A 25,198-nucleotide genomic window follows, 5' to 3' on the forward strand; every position below is an offset into this window, starting at 1 on the left:
CAGACAACAACATGGAAAAAGGTTTTTTTGGGAAAAAAAAAGGCCAGGGTGAATAAAACACAAGCACAGTAAAATAGCAAAAAGTACATAAGTGGCATTAAATTAGAAAATTCTGGGCTATTCAGTTATTGCTGACAATCCCAACATTTATTCCACGATCCCCAGAAACAGCCAAGGCATTTGACTCAAACTTATTTATTGACTCTGGAATAATTTAGGTCACTCAGGGATGACCAAATTATGAATGCTATCAATGAATCAGTTTTTAAAAAAAATAAACAAATATCCAGAGCAACACAAACAAAATAAATCATCCAGTTTCATGTTTATCATGACTGAGATCATTGTCATTACTTGAATTTAAATTCTCCAGGCACTACAGATTCAAACATCTCTGCATCAGTGATTCAGAACTCTGGTAGCAAGTTCAGTAAGTTAACAAATACAGCACCACATCCAGTAATAAAAGCTCTAGACAAAATAACGTAATAATTTCCTAAATAACACAAAAATAAAATTTCATATTATGATCACTCTTTTCCAGAGGATCTTTTAAAATAAGATAACTAATTGTTTCTATATCGTTATATGGCTAGATATGAAATTGGCTGTTCTGATCTGAATTTATAAACACATTTTATGTCATTGTCAAGTGCATGCTATGAATACATTCACAAAAAAAACATCTTTGACAATTTAACACCGAGTCCTTCTAAAATTTATTGAATAATTTGCTGCAACCCCATTATCTCAAAACCCAGTGTTACTGTGGAGACACTAGCAGATGTTAGAAGTTTGAGTGTGTCAGGGGAAGAAGCATGTGAAGCTGCCATTACTAGGGAGAAGGTTCTTGGGAAATTGAAAGGTCTTAAGGTAGTCAAGTCACCGGGTCCAGATGGTGTATACTCCAGGATTCTGAAAGTGATGGCGAAAATGATCGTGAAGGCATTAGTAATGATCTTTCAAAAATCAATTGATTCTGACAAAGCTCCAGAGGAATGTAACATTGCAAATGTCACTCCACTCTTCAAGAAGGGAGAAAAGCAGAATAAATGATAAGCTAGTTAGTCTGTGGTTAGGAAGGTGTTGGAGTCAGTTGTTAAGGATGTGGTTTCCGGGTACTTAGAGGGACCTAAAATTAGATGCAGTCAGCATGGTTTCCTTCAAGGAAAATCTTGCCTGACAAATCTGTTGGAATTATTTGAAGAAATAACAAGCAGGATAGTAAAAGAAGAATCGGTAGATGTTGTGTACTTGGATTTTCAGGAGGCCTTTGACAAGATGCCACAGGTGAGGCTGTTTAACAAGGTAAGAGCCCAAAGTATTACAGGAAAGATACTAGCATGGATAGAGTACTGGCTGATTGGAAGGAGGCAAAGACTAGAACAAAGGGAGCCTTTTCTGGCTGGTTGCTGGTGACTAGTGATGCTCGCAACAAGGAGTTGTTGGGACTGCTTTTTACGCTACATGTCAATGGATTGGATGACGGAATTGATGGTTTTGTGGCCAGGTTCGCGGACAATACAAACATAGGTGGAGGGGCAGATAGTTTTGAATGAAGTAGAGAGGCTTGAGAAAACTTAGGCAGATTAAAAGAATGGGCAACTAAGTGGTAGATGGAATACGGTATTGGGAAGTGTATCGTTGTGCACTTTGGTAAGAGACCATTTTCCATTGAAATTTTGTCCCTTATCCTTTATAAACACTTACCGTCACAGATCATGTCCTAACATGAACCACCCCACACTCTGCTAAATTAGTTAACCCCAATTTTCCTCCTACTTATCTCTCTGAAATGTGGTACCCTGGGATATGTAGTTTCCAATTCTCTCGTTTTGCAACCCTAACTTGAATGACTTTTTGAAAAAAAATTACTCTCCATTTGTCATTCATTAAACTACACCTTTGTGAATGTTTTATGCATTGTGGGAAAAGGTCTTCACAAAAGTTCTTACTTTAAAGCTTTGTCATAGCAATCCTTATTCGTTTTAAGTCTGTAATTTTCCTTGATATCTGGGGGGTTTTCTGTTGAGACTGTATTAAAGTATGAATTGTTATTGTAATTATGTTTGCAGAGGAGCCAGTGAAAAAAATGCCCTATTTTGCATTCAAAGTTTCAATAGGTTCACTAGGTGAGATATTTTACTTATTTTATACATAAAAAATATTTAGACTCATACTGGAGATTTTTGATCTTCATTATTTTCCCTGTGAATTGCTAAGCATTTCACAGATTTTGATTCATGAACCAACCATTAGACTATTTTAATACTGCAGGTTAAAGTGCAGACCATAAACTAAATGTGTAAATTAGTGCAAGCTGAAGCACAAATGCAGTAAATGATCATACACAAGTACTAGAAACTGATTAAATGTAAAGGTCCAAATAAACTCTGTGGTCATTGATCTTCCACCACAGTTGCTGCTAATTATTTCCAATGTCTTTGATTTTACTTCTTGTAAAAGAGTAATGTTACTGATCATAACTCCAGCTGTAAAGTTTCAACAAATATAGAAATAAAAATCTTGTTCAAAAGAAAATCATAAGTATTTTGCACAGTACTACACATGGCAACGGTTGTCCACTGACTTCTTTGATCCATAATTTTGAATTTCAAGCTTGATCAGTTTCTGTTTTGCTTATCATTTTCCAGTTCACAGTTGCATTAATAAGACCCAAAAATGAAAGATTAGCAAATTTATACAAATAAAATTGTGATATTTCCTATATTACACTGTGTCTCAATTAGAAAATGGAAGTTTTTGCTCAAGGTTAAATTTATTTTCTATGAACATCTCAAATCAAACTCATTTAACAATGTTTTTATTGACCCAAATAATTGGGATAAAAGAAATTCCATGAACCTTCTACTGGGCAAATTTGTGGCAAAGTTAATTAATGAATGTCGCCTTCCTTATATTTAGCCAAAGCTAAAAGCAAAGTTGCAAGTATTGAGTCAGTGAAAGTGCATACACAGAGAAACAGATAGGCTCTGTAGGGCAAATTGAAAAGTTGCAACTTGATACCTGCACAGGACAGGGTTTTGTGCACCTTATCGGGAGAATATTCAAATACTGTTTCTGCATTCAGAAGGAAAAAAATGCAAACAAGTTAGCATAATATCATGTTTTGCAAAACAGCCTTGCCTAACTTCAACTTAACACATCAATGGTTCCAAATGCTCACTGGTATGAATCATATTCAGCAAGGTGATAAAGTAATGTGGATTGACCATATTAGTCAAGTATCTGACATATTTTAGCTTCTCCTGAACCTTTGTGAAAACAATACACAGAGTGTATAATATGGTCACTTTTCTGTAAGGTGTTGCAACCAGCATTAAAACCTAATTGAAAGACCTGACTTTAACGTGAAGGGAATGACAATCACAGCATACATTAAACAATGGGATGCCCACTACAATTCACTTGGCCACTTATTCTTTCCCCAGAGATCATGCTACAAAGTATAGGGCTAGATGAGGGAAGCCCATAATATTCATAATCACTTATGGGAAGATACAAGCCCCCTTTTTTTTTTGGAAAAATTCCTTCCTCCCACTGCCCTGCTCCATTATAATATCATAGATGACAAGACAGAGGAAATAGATTACCTGCTAAGGCTGACATTAAATAGTTCAGAAATGGTACGCAATAGCAAACCATAGATTTATTCTCATACATTTTCTTTCATCCAATAGAGGAAGAGCCAAATTTCTACCTTTTTGTTCACATCAGTCTGTGCTAAGTTGCATGTCCACATTCCAAGGTATTGGTGCTCCAATATGTATATTGCTTTAATTTAAACAGTATATCACTAGACTTTTCTACAGAGAGGCCTGTGATGAATTAATGTAATTTTCATAATATCAGGCAGTACATTTGAATAAAAAAACTTTTGGATTGAATATTCAAAATCCTACTACCAAATTAGACACTGTATTGCTGACAGCAAGTCCAGTGTCTTTTGAAAGGAGGAAAGAAAATTTACTTTGAGAATTATACTTAACTTTTGTGTGCTTCATAAGGAGTAAGAATGTACTAAGTAATTCTGTAGAAATCGAGAAAAAGCTTTTCAGTAGTTTTTGCCATTCCTTTATATTGTAAACAAGAAGCAATAAAACTGGTGCGAAAGAATATTTCAAAATAATCTTACTTTTGTTTCCCTCCCCCCATCTTTTTTGGTAGAAGATTCTGAAGAGCCTCTTCAATAATACAGTACAAAACAAAACTTCTAGTTGTAAAAATGCATGGCTACTATCAGCTCCAAAAGACATTTATGAATAAGCATATATTAAGTTGAAAACTGAACATCTCTAGTTTGGTTCAGATATAAAATAGGTTAATCTGGCCAAGTACTTCCGGTCTAAACAGCCACAATAACAGGTGACTCCAGAATAAAAGGCGATCCCTTCCCAATTACCACTTACCGTATTCCTTAAGCAAATAATCAGTGCTCCTCCATCATATATAACAACTGCAGAACTTTGGATCTGATTATACCATTGTGAGTTTGCTTAGTTGTGCCATTTGATTGATATAATCATAAGACAGAGCAGAATTAGGCCATTTGGCCCATCAAGTCTACTCCACCATTCAATCATAGCTAGTTTAGTTTCCCTCTCCTGTCTTCTAATGAAAAAATAAATAGCCAACAAGATAATTTTCCATCATCAATAACTGAATTACTGAGGAAAGCTTTTTCACCTGGTGAGTGGTGAGCATCTGGAATACACTGCCTGAGAAAATGGTGGAAGCAGATCTGTGATCAGAATTCTAATAAGTGTCTAAGCAAGCACTTGGATCTCCTGGATAAAGAAGGGCTGGAAGATGCGATTAATAAGGGTGGGCTCCATTGGTCTGCGTGGATAGTGGGCGCAATGGCCTGCATCCATGCAATATGACTATGAAGTAATTGAAATCATGCTTTACAGAAGCAACATGGATGTGGATGTTGGAAGTTCAAAGATCCCAATCTCAAGACATCATGCTGCAGAGGATTGTAGACTCAGCAGCTCCATCATGGCCACAAGCCTTCCCACCAGCGAGGACATCTTTAAGAGGTGGCGTCTCAAGAAGGTGGCATTCATCATTACGCCGTTTTCTTATTACTTCCACTAGGGAGGAGGTACAGGAGTCTGAAGAACCACAGTCGATGTTCTAGAAACAGCTTCTTCCCCTCTATCAGATCTCTGAACAGCCCAAGACCCCATGACTAATATCTCGCTACTCCAGTTTTGGAACTTCCAGTAATTATTTTAGTCATTTTTTTTTATCTTGCACTGTACTGCACCACAAAACAATAAATTTCATGACACATCTCAGTGATAATAAGCTTGATTCTGATTCTCATTCTATCTATTTGGTGTCATAATTATTGCCATTCTAGAAAAATATCTCATTCTTTACCATTGCAATTGTTTGTACAGAATTTAAAGAAATAATGCAGATACCTTGCTTTTTCTTGTTCTCCATTTTTCATTCTGTACCTAATTTGGCAAGTAATTCACCCACACTATTTTGAGCAAACTATTGGCAAATACCCATGGAAGCTCTGCAAATTGAGGATAGACCTAAAGATTTCCTTATATGGATGTCAAGTTGGCACAACCTCCATTCCTACCCCAGAACTTGCAAAATATATATTGGAAAAGCCTCGCGGTTCACCATTAATGTAGATCTAGTTCTGCTGCTGCTTACTATGCCAGAACAATTTTAGGCACAGGTATGGTGATACCGTAGCATGAGTAGCTTATAAAGTTGGTCTTGAAGTACACCACAGGTATGATTTTCATAAATAAATTTAGCCACAAATATCCTTCTCTCTCTTACTTTCTTGTTTGATCCTTATTGTTAAATACAATTGACAGCTTTACAAAATAATTAATCCCTAATGTGCTTGATTTATTTTCTCATAGCTGCTTAGTCAATGTTATAGATGTACCCCAAGATGGATGAAATTAAATGGTATCCCTAGAGACTGAATCACACAGCAGACCCTGAAAACAAGGGATGAGGTCCTGAAGAGATCCTATGGGGGGGGGGTAGAAAGCTGAAAAGCAGGATCTCAAGGGCAGTAGTATTTGGATTGCTGCCTGTGCCATGTGCCAGAGAGGGCAAATATAGAATGATTTGGTAGATGAACGCATGGCTGAGGAATTGGTGCAGGGGGCAAGGTTTCAGATTTCTGGGTCATCAGGATCTCTTCTTGGGAAGGTAAGACCTGGACAAAAAAAGAACAGGTTACACCTGAACTCGAAGGGAACCAACATCCTTGTTGGCAGGTTTGGTCGAGCTGTTGGTGAGGGTTGAATCGAATTTGGCAGGGTGATCGGAACCAGAGTGACAGGGCTGACATTGGGGCAGTTGGTGTACAGTTAGATGCAATATGTAGCAAAACCGTGATGAAAAGACAGGCAGACAATGAGGCAAAATTGTAGTCAGTGGAATGGGTTGAAGTGTAACATGGGGGCAAAATCAAAAATGCTGATGAATACAGGACTAAAGGTGCTATATTTGAATGCACACAATATGGGATAGGGTAAATGATCTTGCAACGAGTTAAGAGATTTACAGGTATGACGTTGTGGGCATCACCGAGTCATGGCTGAAAGAAGATTTTAGTTGAGAGCTTAACATCCAAGGATTGAGAAAATGAGGTTTGTGCTGGATCCCAAAAGAGAGAATTTGTAGAATGTCTACAAGATGGCTTTTTAGAGCAGCTTGTGGATGAGCTCTTTAGGGAAAACCATGAGAGAGGAGCTGTCCAAAGTTGATTGGAAGGGCACACCAGCAGGGCTGATGGCAGTACAGCAATTTCTGGGAGCAATTCTAAAGCTATGGGATAGATACATCCCAAAGAAGTAGCTGTCTGAAGGGAAGATATGGACGACAAGGGAAGTCTAAGACAGCCTAAAAGCAAAAGGGAGGGCATATAATATAGTAAAAATCAGCAGGAAGTTAGAGAATTGGGAAACTTAAAAACCAACAGAAGACATCTAAAAAATCCACAAGGAGAGAAAAGATATCATAAGCTAGGGGCTAGCCAGTAATATAAACAAGAATACAAAAAGTATCTTCAGGTATATACAGGGCAAAAGAGAGGAGAAAGTGGATTTCAGACAATTAGTAATTGACACTGGAGAGGTAGTATTGGGAGAGAAAGAAATGGTAGAAAAACTGAATTAGTACTTTGTATCAGTCTTCACTATGTAAGACACTGGTAGTATGCCACAAATTCAAGAGTGTCAAGTGGCAGAAGTAGTGTAGTTGTTATTACTAAGAAAAAGATGCCTGGGAAGCTGAAAGCTCTGAAGGTAGATAAGCCACCTAGGCAAGATGGACTACACCGCAGGGCTCTTAAAAAGACAGCAGAAGAGATTTTTGAGGCATTGGTAATGATCTTTCAAGAAATAGGAGCAGGAGTAAGCCATCTGGCCCATCGAGAATCAATAGATTCTGGAATGTTTCTGGAGAACTGGAAAATTGCAAATGTCACTTCCCTGAGGAAAAGAGGTAGAAAAGGAAATTATAGGCCAGTTAACCTTACCTCAGTGGTTGGGAAGATGTTGGAGTCCATTACTAAGGATGAAGTTTTGGAGTACTTGGAGGCAAATGATTTAGTAGTCCAAAGTCAGCATGGTCTCCTCAAGGGGAAATCTGTTGGAATTCTTTGAGGCAGGATAGGCAAAGGAGAGCCAGCGGATGTTGCTTACTTGGATTTTTAGAAGGCCTTTTGCCAAGGTGCCACACATGTGACTGCTTAACAAGAGCCCACAGCATTACCGGAAAAAGACGAGCATGCATAGAAGATAGGCTGACTGGCAGTGGAAATAAAGGGGGCCTTTCCCGGTTGGCTGTCCACGACTAGCGGTGTTCCATTGGTGTCAGTATTGGGATCGCTTCTTTACACATTATATTGTATATTTGTGATTTGGATAACAGAATTGATGGCTTTGTGGCCAGGTCTGCGGACAATACAAAGATAGCTGGAGGGGCAGGTAATATTGAGGAAGCAGGGAGTCTGCAGAAGGACAGTTTGGGAAAATGGGCAAAGAACTGGCCTGAGAAATATAGCACATTTAAAAGTATGGTCATGCACTCTGGTAGGAGTAAAGGTGTAGATTATTTTCTAATGGGAAGAAAACTCAGAGGTACAAAAGGACTCCTTGTTTAGGATTCCCTGCAGGTTGATTCAGAGGTAAAGTACAATGTTAGCATTCTTTTCAAGAGAACTACAAGAGAAAGAATATAATGATAAGGCTTGGTACGACATTGGTCAGAGTGCATTTGGAGCATTGTGAGCAGTTTTGGTCCACTTATCTAAGAAAAGATGTGCTGACATTGGAGGTGGTCCAGAGGAGGTTCTTGAGAACGAGTCTGGGAATGAAAGGGTCCTGTAATAAGGAGCACTTAATGGCTCTGGGCTTATACTCGCTGAGTTTAGCAGAATGGGAGGGGGTAAGAATCTCATTGAAACCTACCAAATATTGAAAGGGGTTTAAATAATGGATGTGAAGAGGAGGAGTCTTATAGTGGGCGAGTCTTGGACCAGAGGGCACAGCCTCAGAATAGAAGGATGTCCATTTAGAACAGAGATGAGGATGAATTTCTTTAGCCAGACAGAGGGTGGTGAATTTGTGGAACTGCCATAGACAGTTGTGGTAGCCAAGTCATTGGGTATATTTAAAATGTTGGTAGATAGGCTCTTGATTAGTCATGGTGTCAAAAGTTACAGGGAGAAGGGAGAAGAATGGGGCTGTTAATAAATTAGCCATGATTGAATGGTGGAGCAGTCTCGATTGGCCGAATGGCCTAATTCTGCTCCTATATCTTATACTCTTATGTGCAATGTGATACTCCATGACATGCAAAGTATATTTGGATACCATTTTGAGTATGTCCATGAGGATCAGAAGGTACTTGTGCAGAGGCAGAGTTTTGAATGTCTGTGAAGATTGGGTTTGGGTGGGGGGGGGGTTAAAGCAGACATTCGCAACCATGCCCTGGGCTGCAACAGGAAATCAATTGCAGTATATCTTTAAATATTTCATTAGCTTTTCTGTAGATCCCATATATTTCAAAGCTATAGTGATGTCTAAACACTGCCCAAGTCTGCACTCACAAATGCTTCTTCTGTTCTAATGTGCAATCTCTAACACTGCAGACTCTCTCAAATTCAAAAACACAATTTGCAGCCTTTTCCAATCACTTCCTACAGATAATTGATTGCACCTCCCCCCCCACTGCTTTCAAGATTTCCATCAGTTGACCCCTCAATTTAATGGCATAATTCACAACTACCCCAATAATCCACTAATGGAAAGTCATTACTTAACAGCTATTCAGAAGTATGGACTGAGGAAGATCTACTTCTGTTTAAGCTGCACTGTGACCTTAGCAGCCGCTAGTACAGCAGTGAATCGTAGAAGTGGATGAGTAGAATAACTCCCCAATTTAGCCTTGTTACCTGGTCTCCTGCTCTTCTCAATATCATTCCTCCCACTATCCTCCGGGATGATTAGGTGAGGGTAATATTACCACCAGTTAAAAGTAAGTGGAGCAAAAGCCAACGATAAAATTCAGAAGCCAACATTCCCACATTGATGGAGAAACCTAGAACTGATTAACTCTCCATCTTATCTGCAAGGTTAAAATTAGTTTTTGTGCTGCCTTTGCCTCAATTTCATATGCTCATCCAAAATAAATGGAAAGACAGAAAATTCAACAGAAAATGGTGGTGTTTGGGTAGGTGTTGTTACTCCAATTGGATACATCATTCTCAATTCCATTTTAGTTGAATGCATTGTCAATCTATTTTAACATTTTCCTAATGCAACTTTTAATTTACTGGTGCAAATCATCAATTTCTTCTTCACACCCTATTTGCCCATCACTATACTAAATTATTGCTGTCATAAGTACTTACTTCCTAGATTTCTCCCCAACTGGGCTAATCCTTCAGCATTAATATTTTTCTTTCAAAGATAAACATTGAATTCCCCCTCCTGACATGCTTTCTTTAAAACCGGCTGAATGAGATTCATTCCTATCTTTTCACACTTTGTACTTCATTCAAATGTGGAAAATAAGGAAAATTAGATATGAAAGTAATGCCAATATATACCCCTTTTACAAATATGTTCAATAATTTAGTAAATGTGCTTATGAGCAAGAAAATATAATCTACTATAAAATATTTCTGCATATGATGTATTTTTAAAAGTTAGTTTTAACTCCTTTCACACTATAGGCATGTTTAAATACTTTAGTTTTGGGTGACCTCTAAAAAGATTGCATCACACCAAGAGTTTGGTGACACAGTGGAATTTAAATTTCACTGACATCAAAGACAAACTGCTGAGAACACCCAAGGTCAAAGCGCAACATTAGCAGACAACAAAGAGCGATCCACAAACTTTCACCACTAGGACCTCAAGCTACAAATTTAATTTTATTTGCTTGGGATCACAACATAGTTTTAGCAGGCAAATTGTCAGTCTATGTTGCTTCATTTTCCAATAGCACTTACAACAGCATTACTGTAACTAATCTTTCATCAAATTTGCAGTAGCTCATAATCTGGAAGCATTAAAACAAAAACCAAGCCAAAGATTGCATTGTTTACCAAGTTTTAAAAAAATAATTTTTTTCAAGGAAGTATAATGATCTCGTGTTGCTTCACAAACAACATTAACATCTGTCTTCACACTCATTGTGAAATGCTCACATAGAAACAAATTCCGTACCTCAAAATCATTTGCTTTGTTGTAGTGCATGTTCAAGGCTCTGAATAGTTCAGAATCACGGGAGACAGTCAGCTCTTCAGTACTTGTTACTCCATCGTTAATAGACTGACGAGCAAACTTTTCCATCTGGATGTAGTAAAATTCTCGGAAATTGCTGAACCACTTGATAAGCTGTGAGGTGATGCACCTATTAAACTGCCAATAGGAAAGTATAACAGGATGAGCAGATTCGGTTTCAATTGCCATTATTCTTTAAGTTAATAACATTTTAAGTGTAATAAATTGATACTATATTCCATAATAAATCCAGATAACTAGTTCAAGTAATTGGACATGGAATGGTATGTATTATGCACAGTAGGGGCATTGTATAATAGGAACAGTATTCTTCTCATAGCTAATGAAAAATATTTGCATTAAAGTTATGTGACAAAGCACATAATGGTTATTAGATCACTGTAAACAACATTTTAAATACTTCAGACAATCTTTTCAGTTAATATAGTCCCCTGGTTCACTAAGGTCATATTTTATCCATAAACTCAATTCATTTTAGAAAACATGTCACTGCAAAACTTAATCTTTTTCTTCTATATTCATACTTGCAAGATGTAACCATTATTTCACCTAATTCCAACAGAACTAAACCCAAACAAAAAGTAATATTAAATAATTGGCTTCAGATAGATACACCAGATTTTCAGCTTTCTACAGACTGACGCCTTTTTAAATACTGCAGTTTTTTACATTCCTCTGAAGAGATAGTTTAAGTCAGTCAATAAAATTTCACTTTTGTATTTAATTTTCCTTTCTTCCACCCAATTATCTGTTTGTGGAAAAGCACAGCACAGCATCTTGAGAAAATAATGTGCTTTCTTCCTGGGAATACACATGGGATGCTGGGACTCCATGGGACTCCACCAGACCAGATAGGAAATGGTCTGGAAGTAAATTGCCTTTTCAACACTTGGGAGGTGCATGAAAAAGCATGACACCAGAGGCAAGAACAAAAACGTATAGAGACAGCATGGCTTAATAATAACATCAACTATCATGATCACAAAATAATTGCATATAAATGAATAAACTAGGAAACCTTATTTTAACTTAGTGAGTAATATTGGTAAATTAACACTTTGGACATCCCATTTTAATACAGTTTGAGCTTCAGTATTCCCATTGAATGTGATTATTTAACTATAACACCCCAAAACTAAAGAGAATATACTAACATTGTATGTACTTCGAGGAATTCTTTTGGAATCTGGATCAGGCTCTAGTATGCATAATTGAGTTTGAAATGAAGTGTCAGAGACTCTAGCAACAAATTTTCATTAAAATAATTTCTACATATTACACTCTACTTTTGGAAGCAAAGAATAATGCACAACTGCTACTTATTTACATATTTACTGCTACTCTGAAGGCAGATTTCTCCCTTATGAACTCATAAATTTCACTGGTGTTCTAATTTCAGTGTGGTAAAGAAGCTTGGAGTAAATATTGGGTCCTGTCTGGGGCAAAACCTGTGATCGTTCCAAAGGTCCTCTGTCTCTTAAGGAGCAATGAAACTAAACACTGAAAGCCTCCACTTCAACCTCACTTAAATGAAGTATACTGGCTTTCCAAAAAGCACGAGTAGATCCCAAGGGGAATTAGGTCACAAGATTGGGCTGGTCCCCAACATTGGAATATTAAAAAGGGGCACAGACATAACTGATCTAGAGTATAATACTACTCCTGCCACCCAAAACAACTGGAAACCAATCAAAAAGGACCTGTAATGGTAAAGACTCCATCTTGCCTATTGCCAGTATTCTTGCTGCCCTGCACTAACGGACATAATCATATAGGCTTTTCTAGTTTACTTATTTCATGAATAAAATCAAAAGTTTACATATTTCAACCATTAATTTCTAACTGGATATCAAGTAAAACAGCTATTGTATGCAAGCTGACCAAGAAATTCTGCCTCTTTTCTTTTTGCCCCCATAAAACATCGTGAGTATTTCAGGAGCTAGTGAAAAATTTACAGATCGATGCTCCAGGAATATAATGCACATTAGCCACATCTGGCAACTGAAGTGACCAAAGTGAATGGTTTTCAAACTAATCATTCTAACCTCTCTCTCTCCATAAAAGTGTTAAGGTTATGGACAATGTTCCAGATATTTATTGTCAAATTAATAGAAGTTTAATTGTTCAGAGCAGCTAGCTTCAGACTTTATTACTTGATGACTCTCTAATACTTTTATGGGGATCTATTACAAGAAATGAAGTCCCCTACTCAAACAGGGTCTTGTGCATATTCAAAATTTGTTAAATCCCTGCTAGTCAAGTTAAAATCTGTAACTTTAATTTGCCTGTATATCAGGAAGACTTTTCTCAATATAGGCATCTATCATTTTTCCCCTTTATGGCACAAAGTGTGCATTAATCAAAAATCACAGTGAGTACTTATCAAGCATTTGCTCTGGCCATGAAGAGGGCTGCCTGCTTCTATCAAGCTGACAGTTAATGGGTGTGTAATTACAATGCAGAAAGTTGTTTCTATTCCAGTGAATTTAAGATAATGAAGTGAATGAAAATTCATGGCAGTGAAGGCTAAGTAACACAGAAACAGAAGTGGAAGCTGTTGCAGTTCCTAAAGGCCAGCTTGCATCATAATTGCCTTCCAGTTGCAAGGGTCCTCACAGATAATTGACCAGAAAATGATTAAGTCATCATCAAATCACTCTGACTGCTAGAGTTCAAACATGTACTTAACCTATCCAAGAATTATATTTTCACTCTGTGTGTCTGCTCGGTCTCTATTCAGCCTTGCGGGGACCTGATTAAAAAGACAACTGAAGGACCCCATTATCTGATTTGCTGTTGATTTCAATAGAACTTAAACCCATTACTATTTGCTGAACTCTGAGTTCTTTCCGTGTTATCTCTGCAGCAAAATACACTGTCCAAATTTCCAGACACTGTGATAAGAACTACAGGCCCCATGACGACTACTGTTCCTTTTTAATTCTTTTAGTATAAGAAACAAAACATAACAAAACGATAGCAGCCTGCGCACCCGGGAATGAAAATTGCTTTGACATGGAGATTAAGCTTCAGTATTGTTACAAGATATTGTCTCCTACATGCAAGAATAGAGAAAAAAGAAAGGGTATTTTTTCTAGAATGGCCTGTAGATGACCTAATGGGACTACAAAATAAAAGTAAGTCCACATGACAGTGTTTGGCAGAAGGGAGTAAAGGGAGATTTAAAACCTATTGTTACAGAATTGAAATACCAGAGATGCACTGGCCTAAACAACAGAGCCACTCAAACATGAGGGCTCAGCATTTAAGACTTGTGTCACTTTTTGCTTATCAAACATTAGCAGTTCCTGAATTAGTTTTTTTCTAAACAAACATAGTAATCTTGATCTTTAGGTTCTCACTGGTGCATCACAAATAAGTGACCAGTACAAGAGAAGATCTCTTCTTTCTGCAACTTAATTGTTCCTGTGACGGATTAATGCTTCCCATGGGACATGTCCAATCCCAGTGTTTGCTGAAGAAACTTCCTAAATATTCAATGAGCACAGTCAAAGGACCCATAAAACAAATCAATTTGACACCTTAATCTAGTTAGGCAGCGATCGACTTGCCAATGGTGATGATGGTGGGGAGGGGCAGCAGTTGAGATTGGAGCTGTTAGCAGGGAGGTGGACAGAAGAGAAAATTAGATACTTTTTATAGGTGAAATCTATTCTCACTGATCATGTGTGATCATGAGTATTCTGGTTATTCCACAAGCACAGTGTTAATCATATGACCAGAAGCTTATAGTAACAAATGGCCTTTTTAAAATTTTCCTAATATTAAATGTTGTGTCCATTCCCTTGCAAATTATATTTTCAAATTTAAAAGCATTTTTGCAAAGCATCCAACATATGTAGCAATTATATGTAATATTAAACATTCTAAACACCATTATGCCATTTCCACTTGTGAGATACTGATATGCAATGCAAAGGTGATCTTGTGCTGAGAAATTGAGAAAAACTGGCATACACTCACTGGAGATTAACCTTCCAAAATACACACATTCTGAAAAAGAACATAGTGCAGGTGCTAAGAATTCAATTCCCTAGACAGGAGAATCCAAAACTAAGAAGAATAACTCAGAATAAGGGATTAATTAGTATTGAAGAATGGACTTTCTTTTTTTATATACAGGGGCTGAAAATGGCTGAATTTATAGAAATTATTCAATATACTTAATGACTCAAGACACTAAAAGAACAGAGGGTAAAGGAACTCAGGGAGGGAAATTAAATGAGGTACAGAATCAAGCAGATTACTGAACTATGACTAAGGTCAGAAGATTGCTAGCTCAATCTTGCTACGCTACATGGAGTTAAAAGACTGCAGATGCTGGAGTCTGGAGCAAAAATGCAAGCTGCTGGAAGAACTTAGATGTTGGAAGTATTAGCATGATGCTATTGTAGCACAGGGCATCAGAATTCAATCCCAGTTTCCTCTGTACATCCTCTCTGTGGAACGCATGGGTTTTCCCCAGGTGGTCAGGTTTTCTCCCACAGTCCAAAGATGTACTGGATAGGTTAAATGGTCAAAGTATATTGTACAGTGATTAGATTACCGTTAAATCAGGGTTATTGGGGTAGCTGGGAAAGCGCTGCCTGTAGGGCTGGAGGGGCCTACTCCATGCTGTAAATAAATAAAAAGGGGTGGCTGACACTTTGGATCTAAACCCTGCATCAGGACACAACCAACCATCCTGATGCTGATATTGACCTGAAACACCCATTCTTTTTTCTCCTCCACAGACAAAACTTGATCATAACACATAGGAGCAGAATTAGGCCATTCAGCCCATCATGTCTGCTCTGCTGATTTATGCGTTATCGCTGATTTATTATCAGCCCCATTCTCTGCTTAACCTTTGACACCCTTGACTAATCAAGAATCTATTAACCTCCACCTTAAGTACATCCATTGATCTTGCCTGCACAGCTGCCCGTGGCAACAAATTCCACATATTCACCACCCTCTGGCTAAAGAATTCCCTTGTTATCTCTATTCCAAATGAACATCCCTCTATTCTGAGGCTGTGCCTTCTGATACAAGACTTCCCCATTATGGGAAACATCCTCTCCACATCCACTCTATTTTGGCCTTTCAATATTCAATAAATTTCAACAAGACTCCCCCTCATTCTTCAAAACTCCAGAGTCATCAAGCACTCCACATACGATAACCCTTTCATTTCTGGAATCATTCCTGTGAAACTCTTAACTCTCTCCAATGTGAACACATCCTTAAAAAAAGGGGCCAAAAATTGCTAACAATTGCCTTATAGAGCCTCCGCATTAGAATCCTGCTTTTATATTCTAGTTCTCTCTAAGTGAATGCTAATATTGCAATTATCTTCCTCACCACCGACTCAATCTACGTTAACCATTAGAGAATCCTACACGATGACTCCCAAGTCCGTTTGCACATCAGATTTTTAAATCTTTTCCCTGTTTAGAAAGTAGTCCTTTTTATTCCTCCTACCAAAGTGCATGACTATACACTTACTGACAGTGTATTCTATCTGCCACTAGTTTGCCCATTCTCCTAATCTGTCCAAGACCTTCTGCAACCTCCCTGCCTCCTCTACAGTACCTGCCCCTCCACCTATCTTCGTACCTTCCACAAACTTGTGCTACAAAGCCATCAAAATCATCATTCAAATTATTGACATACAATATAATGTGAAAAGAAACAATCCGAACACTAACGCCTGCAGAACTCAACTAGTCTCCAGTAGCCAACAAGAAAAGTCTCCCTTTATTCCCACTCTTTGCCTTCTGCCAATCAGCCTATCCTTTATCCCATGCTAGTATTGTTCCTGTAATACCATGGACTCTTATCTTGTTAAGCAGCCACATGTACAGCACCTTGTCACAGGCCTTCTGAAAATCCAAGTAAACAACATCCAGCAATTCTCCTTTGTTTATCCTGCTTGTTATTTCCTCAAAGGATTCCAACAGATTTGACAGGGAAGATTTCCCCTTAAAGAAACCATGCTGACTGTGGCCCATTTTATCATGTGCCTCCAAGTACCTCAAAACATCATCCTTAACAATTGACTCCAACATCTTCCCATCCACTGAAGTCGTACTAACTGGCCTATAACTTCCTTTATTCTACCTCCCTCCTTTCTTGAAGAGTGGCGTGATATTTGCAATTTTCCAGTCCTTTGGAATCATGCCAGAATCTAGTGATTCCGGAAAGATAATTAGTAATGCCACCACAATTGCTTCAGCTCTCTCTTTCAGAACTCTGGGGTGTATATCAGGTGACCTACCAACCTTCAGACCTTTCAGTTTCCCAAGCGTCTTCTCCCTAGTAATAGCAATTAATGCTCTTGAACTTCCGGCATACTGGTAGTGTCTTCCACAGTGAAGAATGATCAAAATACTAATTTAAAAACATAGAAACATAGAAAACCTACAGCACAATACAGGCCATTCGGCCCACAATGCTGTTCCGAACATGTACTTACTTTAGAAATTATCTAGGGTTACCCATAGCCCTCTATTTTTCTAAGCTCCACGTACCTATCCAAAAATCCCTTAAAAGACCCTATTGAATCCACCTCCACTACCGCCGCCAGCAGCCCATTCCACGCACTCACCGCGTAAAAAACTTAACCCTGACATCTCCTCTGTACCTACTTCCAAGCACCTTCCACATCCTTCCTGTAGTGAGGTGACCAGAGTTAAGCACAGTACTCCAAGTGGGGTCTGACCTATATAGCTGTAACATTACCTCTCAGCTCTTGAACTCAATCCCATGGTTGATGAAGGCCAATGCACCGTATGCCTTCTTAACCGCAGTCAACCTGCGTAGCAGCTTTGAGTGTCCTATGGACTTGGATCCCAAGGTCCCTCTGATCCTCCACGCTGCCAAGAGTCTTATCATTAGTACTATATTAGAACATAGAACAGTACAGCACAGTACAGGCCCTTAGGCCCACAATGTGTGCCAACCCTTAAACCATCATAGTTCGTCCGTCATTTCCTTGTCCCTCATTACTACCTCACCAATGCCATTTTCCAGCAGTCTGATATCCACTTTCACCTCTCTTTTACTCTTTATATGTCTGAAAAATCTTTTGGGATCCTCTTTGATATCACTGGCTAGCTTACATTCATATTTAATCTTTTCTCTCCTAATGGTTTCTTAGATGCATTCTGCTGGTTGGTAAAAGCTTCACAATCCTCAAATTTCCCACTAATTTTTGCTATATTATATTCTCTCTCTGTCGCTTTTATGTTGTCTTAGACTGCCCTTGTCAGCCATATTTGTGCCAACCTCCCTTTAGATTAACGCTTATTTTTCAGGAGGTCGCTATCCTGTGTTTTTCAAATTGCTCCTAAAAACTCCAGCCTTTGCTGTTTCTGCCATCATCCTTGCTACAGTCCCCTTCTAATCAACTTCGATCAGCTCCTCTCTCATGACTCCATAATTCCCATTACTCCACTGTAATAATGATACATCTGACTTTAGCTTCTCCCTCCCAGGTGAATTCTATCCTTTCCGCTAGTCGGCTCAACCACAATCTGCTCTGAAAAGCCACCTCATTCTACAAATTCTCTCTTGGGATCCAGCACCAACCTAATTTTCCCAATCTAACTTCATAGTGAAATTCCCCATGACTATCTGTCTCCCATTGTAATCTGTAGCCCACATCCCGGCTACTGTTCGGAGGCCAGTATATAACTCCCATCGAGGTTTTTTTACCCTTGTAATTTCTTAACTCTACTGACAAAGATTCTACATCTCCCCATCCTATGTCACCTATGTCTGTCCTTTTGATATAATGTATATCCTTGGATGTTAAGCCCTCAACTATAAGCTTCTTTCAGCCATGACTCAGTCATGATGCCCACAATGTCAGGGCGGCCAATCTCTAACTGCCGTATAAGATCATCTACTTTATTCCGTATACTGCGTGCATTCAAATATAACACCTTCAGTCCTGTTTATGTCACCCATGTTACACTGCAACTCATTTCACTGACTGCAATTTTGCCCTACCATCTGCCCGTCCTTCCTGACAGTCTCACTGAACAGTCTGTATACCAACTGCCCTGTCCTCAGCCCTATTACTCCAGTTCCCAACTCCCTCACCCTCTGAGTTCTTCCAGGAGTGTACATTTTGATGTGTTAATATTATATATTACTGCCTAGAAATTCATCTGAATTTAAAAGAAATAGTTTTACAAGCAAAATAAAATGCATAGCCTCTACATCACATCTCAATTTATCCTTCAAACCTATGATGGGTTTCTGGGCATTAATATCAGCGAACATTTAAACATTCTTGTTTATTAATTGGTGATAAAGGCAAACTACGTGATATTGGACGCTGCAAGCAATACATTTCTAGGAAGCCAGCAAATTTATGGGATTTATTACTCCAGAAGCAAATTTCTCTTTATCAGTGCACTAATCTAAGTCTGGCATTACATCAATGTAATGTAATAGCAAGATCTCAATAATAAATAAGTACACCAAATTGTTAAACTACCTGGTTTGAAGTGTTATATTTTTTAATTATTAAAAAAAATCTATTTTTATGCAATGTGCTATGTAGTATGGTGATCATATCATGCAAAGTGCAGTATCTGGAGAATTACTTTTGGTCATGGATGTAAATTTACACCATCGTATCCCATTTCTACATTGCAGGGTACACAATTACCTACAAAGAAAAAATCATTTTAATTCTGGGAACAGGGGAAAAAGGTGCAAAAAATGGACCAGTCAGAAATATTTCAAATGCCTTCTGGAAACTACTGAATACGACTAAGTCTGACATCTATCCATTATTCTATACCTGTTCCAGAATTCATTGCTAAGATTCAACCCATTTGAAATGAAGGCCTCTGGGTTTTTGTCTGGCTACCATTCAACTGTGTGGAAGTTTACATTGACATCAATCTACAGACAGGACGTTGTCTTACATCTTCAAGGCTGTTAACTATCCAATTATTGGGGGCAAACTGTGGCTGAACTAAGAAGTTAAACTAAATTCTACACAGCAAATGTTCTTGTAGAAGGAAGACATTCCAAATTCGTTTAGATTTAATAGGAAAATATGAATAAAATAAAGTATATTTTAAACACAACTTTGCCTTATATTGAATCTTGTTTACTACACTTTTTAATTATTGTCAGAGTTTTACTGCTATAAGTAGTTACTATTCAGTGATAAGTGCTTGACGTATTAAGGTGATAAAAATTGTAAGTATTCCTTTGAAACTTAAGGCACATTTTCTTGCAATTATTAAAGGACAAAATGCTATTAAAAGCCTCCATAAATAGATCTTACTCACATATTTCAACCTAAAAACTTACTTCCAATAAAATAAATGACTTCAGGCACATTTAAAGGATCTTAAACCATGCTATCAGATGGCAGTTTTATATTAACAATATGCCATTGCTGGTAGGCCTGTGTGCCTGTCACCACTGATGGTGCATCAGAATATAAATGAACTTTGAATGTCACACTTCTATAGGTCTCAAGTGTGCCTATCGGAAGGATAGAAAACAAACATATGTTCTTTTTGCCCTCTAAGCAGTGCATTCCCAGCAAAGTTAGAAGGCCAATGATTAGAATCTACTGATCTTCACAACAGCAGTATTCTTTTGAACTACCCTATTTTTTTCCAATTGATAAAGTATTGCTTAAAAGATTAGTTAGTCACACAGAGCAACTTCCAATTTTCATCCATCTATTAAAATCATTTCCAGTGTTGACTAGTTTTGATAGTGAAAAAAAAATTGCAAAATGCATTGTTGTCTCTAACTTGTGGATAAAACTTCCCAGGAGCAGATTAAAAAATAGTTCATGCAAAGTTTTAATTCTCTTTGGGCTGAATCATCCTCATGTATGAAGAACAGCTAATGGTGGAACTATTTCATTAGTGAGAATGGGAAGTGATCAAGAATTTCATCCATTTCAATTATTGAATACCTCAGGAATTTTTATCTGTCCATTGTTCAAATGTATGCAAGTTTACCTTGGCGTCAATCTAAAGGCAGGACTTTATTATACACCTTCAAAGTTGAAGGCTAAAAACTCACCCAACTTAAAAGAACAAACTTAAACTGGACTAATGATTCAATTCAGCTTCTATTTGCTCCTATAGAAAGAGATAATAAGGCAGTGCAAGATTTCGCTGGTGCTTAAGCTAGCAAACCCAGAGCAATAGGGAATATTTGGTTAACAATACTGCAGATATGTATTACTGCAAGGATGGCAATATGTAAAATTTTCATATTTAAATACGAACATCTGGTCTTTTGTTTTTTGTTGATACTTCAAAATTAAAGAGATGGAAAGCAAAGCTCACAGTCAAGGAAGGTGCAGTAAAGAACTCCATTTGCCATAGAGTCCTTCCACACTACGATCATAACTTCTTTCAAAAACTAAATTCAGTGCAATAACTCTATGACCTTGATTACTCATTTTCTCCAAATAGGCTTTAAAACCTTTCATGAAATGTCTACAATGAATGAGAATTATTGGGAGCTTTGTAAGTGCTCATTAATGAATGAAAAAATTCAATAATACTTGCCTATTATCTATAAAATATTCTTAAAATTAAATATGGAGTCTCACATCAATGTACTTGTGATTTTGTTAGTTATTTGATGAGAAGAAACTCTGCAGAACTGTGCGACTTGTTGAGTGCGTGATCACTGACAAGTACTGAAAGCAATTCCTAACTCTGAAAGAGGCGGAACATATCAAATCATTCAAATTATCAAAGTAGTAAAACTATCTTAGACTATTTTGCTGATAATTACAAAGTAAAAACTCAATTTTAAGTATTAGAATAAATTTAGTAACTATTTTGATGTTGAGCTGGAGGAAGAACGAATAGTTCAAATTAGGAAAGTAAAAATATAAATTGGGGTTAAAGACACTGGAAGCAGAGAAAGGGTGCAGCTGTGCAGACAGACTTCATATTCTCATTTGAATAATGTGGCCTGAATCTGTCAGTTTATTCGCCATCCTTATGCTCAGTGTATACTACATTAAAATCAAATTAAATAGTAAATAGAAGACTATCATTGCCATTGTTTTGCTGTTGTAATAGCCATTGCAGAGCAAAATATTCTCCTCACACCTACCTTCACATCAGAGAAGAACATCTTCAGCATATTTGAACTGGGGTACCGGGTGTAGAAGAACATCAGCTTTGCCTTTTTCAGGTGATTGGGTGACAGTCCCTCCTGTATGTGCGATGCTAAGTGTCAAGGAAAATATACAGAACATTTATAGGAAAAAAAACTGTACCGCACAAGTCTTCTGAGCGATGTTATAGTGAAAAGCCAAAATGAATGAATAAATCGAAAACTACCAATAGTTTAACAATCACATAATATTGACTTTTTCAATGTTAACCAAGAGCATACAATTTAATTCTTTCAAGGTGCAGTCCTCCCACCCCCAGACATTAGCTTGGACAGAACAGAAATACTGCACTGTCTATAGATTAATAATGGATACAACAGCATTTACAAACACAAGTCTTACAGCATTGTTACTCTACTGATATAGCTACAGTATTCATTAATTCCAAGAAATAAAACAACTATTATATTGTGCCAGAATAATTCACAACTGGCATTAAAATTTAACAAGTTAGCTAGAGATGCAAAAGAAATTCGCAAAACAAAAAGGGTATTATTATAAAGTTAAAAATTAAACATCTTTACTCAGAGCAGAGAACACAGTATGCCTAGAAACCTTACACAGAGGTTACCGGGTAGATCTAGAGATATCTGACCTATGCAAGGGTACTGAACCAAGATGTACGAAAGGTTAGTTTTCTGACAGTCAAAAAGCCCCCAGGGGCCAGCTGATCAATATTTTTTTTCTTACATTGATAAAGAAACCTATTTATCTGCAAATATTATTATCCTTCAGCTCAGAAGACAGAAGCTTCCTAAAATAGTTCCCAGGAGAAAGTTTAATGCAACGTTAATCGTAACAATCTAGCAATTCTGCTTTTCAAACAGCATCCTTGGCACTCTTTTGTGCTTTGTGCATTAGAAGGGTTTTGGCACATCTGTGCTGCAGTTCGCCCACCATTTCCTCCACAAATTAATGGCTTTATAATTTATCAGAAATGAAGATGCATGTGGAGAAAATCAATGTGGGCCCTGGAAGGTCAATTAAGGGGTGCCTTCCAGAAGTTATTTCAAAGGGCATTCTATTGAAGATTACACTTAAGAGCAAAAATGCTGCAACTTCCATGACTACACAAGTGATTTTGAAGAAATCTACACATTTATTACAGAGGTGAAATCATTGTAAGAGGAGATCAGGTCAGAGTGAACAAACTCTTAAGCAACTGGACCATGCCGATACTTTGTATTTCAAAGGCTTAATGATGGCTGAGATGATAACTCATGATTGACATGCTTCTTGTACCTTGGGAAGAGTTGAAAAACCTTATGTGACCTCCATTAGACCGATAGGGAAGACTAAAAGAGCATTACACTCTCCACTGCCATCTGTCATAATGCATAAGTGAAATAACGACGGCAAATGAAAGGAAGTATGGCAAGCTGTTCCACAGTGGTACTTGGGGTGCTGAGAACTAAAAGAATCAATGGCTGTCTGCGTTGAAGGAAACAATGCAATGACCAGAAACAGACAGAACCTTCAAAATGCTTGAAAGATGTGCACTAAATTCTGCAAGGTAGACATTGCCATATGGAAAACTGCTGAATTGCAAGGACTCTTTTGAGCTATATCCCAATTTAAATTTCTATTCAGGAATGCATTCTTTTAGAATATTTGTTAGTTTCAGTTCAACTACATAAATTTAAAAACCAACTGGTGATTTCTGCTGTGTTCAATCCCGAGGTCTGAAGGAGGCCCACTGAGAAATGGAGATTAGGGTTGCATGAATTGACAATATTATCATATTAATAGTGGAATCCTAAACAATTGATATACATTATAAGTTTTACTTTAAGCATTGAGAATCAGCGTGAATGTGATTTCAGCACTGTTGTGCTAGTTATAAATAGAATATGAAAGATAGCACCATCACTGTATATTTTCAAATTTTACATTTTAAAAATAAATTAAGAAATCAAACAGAGCACACAATCTGCCTTTAATGAACATTTAAGATGGACCTAACTTGATAAAGTAATAATGGTTTATATAGAGCCCACTTAGTTAAAGCATACAAATAACTGAACTGTAATTTGTCACTCTCATTTTGGTATGGAAGAACGAGACTACTCTAGTCACAGAATCTTCAACCTCACTTTCAATTATATTCTCATTCAGCTCTCTGTATTGCAGGCGCAGGCCTTCATTTGATGTCATTTTTTTTAAACTGGTAAACTTCGCTACCTAGTATTTCTTGTTACATTAATTTCCAGATAAAGTACAATGGATCTGAAAAATTGCTAAACAAAATATACTGGTATAAGTTAATCATTAACGCCAAAATTATTACTACAGATTTGCCACAAGGCTAGAGTCCCATAAGATCATGAGTTGAGCAAAGCAATTTAACAGGCTTACATTTGTTATGCCAGTGACACTCTGACTAACGCAAGACAATATTGCATTTAGAAGGATAAAACTCCTTGAAGATATAATTGTTATAAATATTACATTCTTGCATCTAAATAGTCTTAATTACTCCATGAATGACATGTATAAAAGTTGATAGCTACTCAATTAACATAACTACTAAAAAATCTCAGATGAAGTATCAGAAAATCAAAAATAACCACCTAATAAATAATTACAGCCTTCACTCTTCCGAATGGGATTTTACAATTATTTAAGTAAAATTTTAAGTGGGTTTTCACCTGCCAAATTGAAATTCAATTGGAAGGCAACCTGCAAATATTGGAGCATCTTTCAATTTTTTTTTAAATGAAGAGTTTTCATCAAGGAAGTGTTTACAAAATATGGTTTAACTTTATAAAACATTGATTAGGCTGGACTAGTGTGTGCCGATCTTGTCAGCACACTATGGAAAGAATGTGCTTGCTTTGGAGAGGTGCTCAGGAGATTACAAGAGCATATAATTTTTGTACGAAAATCTGCTTACTTAAGAAATAGGAGCAGGAGTAGGCCATCTGGCCCATCAAGCCTGTTCCACCATTCAGTAAGATCATGGCTGATCTGACCATGGACTCATCTCCACCTACCTGCCTTTTCCCCATAACCCTTAATTCCCCTACTACGCAAAAATCTATCTAACCTTCTCTTAAATATATTTACTGAGGAAGCCTCTACTGCTTCATTGGGCAGAGAAGTCCACAGATTCACCACCCTCTGGGAAAAGTAGTTCCTCCTCATCTCAGTCCTAAATTTAGTCCCATGAATCTTGAGGTTATGT

At 37.5% G+C, this 25,198-nt stretch overlaps 1 protein-coding gene across 5 annotated transcripts in view; it reads right to left on the minus strand.

The window, feature by feature from the left end:
• Positions 1-25,198, minus strand: part of prox1a (prospero homeobox 1a) — a 107,908-nt gene that overhangs the window by 69,274 nt on the left and 13,436 nt on the right. For all 5 annotated transcript variants that reach the window (XM_063055794.1, XM_063055792.1, XM_063055795.1 and 2 more), the window contains exons 3-4: positions 21,951-22,055; positions 10,749-10,943 (exon numbers count right to left, since the gene is read on the minus strand). In XM_063055794.1, coding sequence (XP_062911864.1) covers positions 10,749-10,943; positions 21,951-22,055 — 300 coding nt within the window. The remainder of the gene's footprint in view (positions 1-10,748; positions 10,944-21,950; positions 22,056-25,198) is intronic.

Source organism: Mobula hypostoma, chromosome 8 (genome assembly GCF_963921235.1).
Source record: "Mobula hypostoma chromosome 8, sMobHyp1.1, whole genome shotgun sequence".
NCBI classification, from domain to species: Eukaryota; Metazoa; Chordata; class Chondrichthyes; order Myliobatiformes; family Myliobatidae; genus Mobula; species Mobula hypostoma.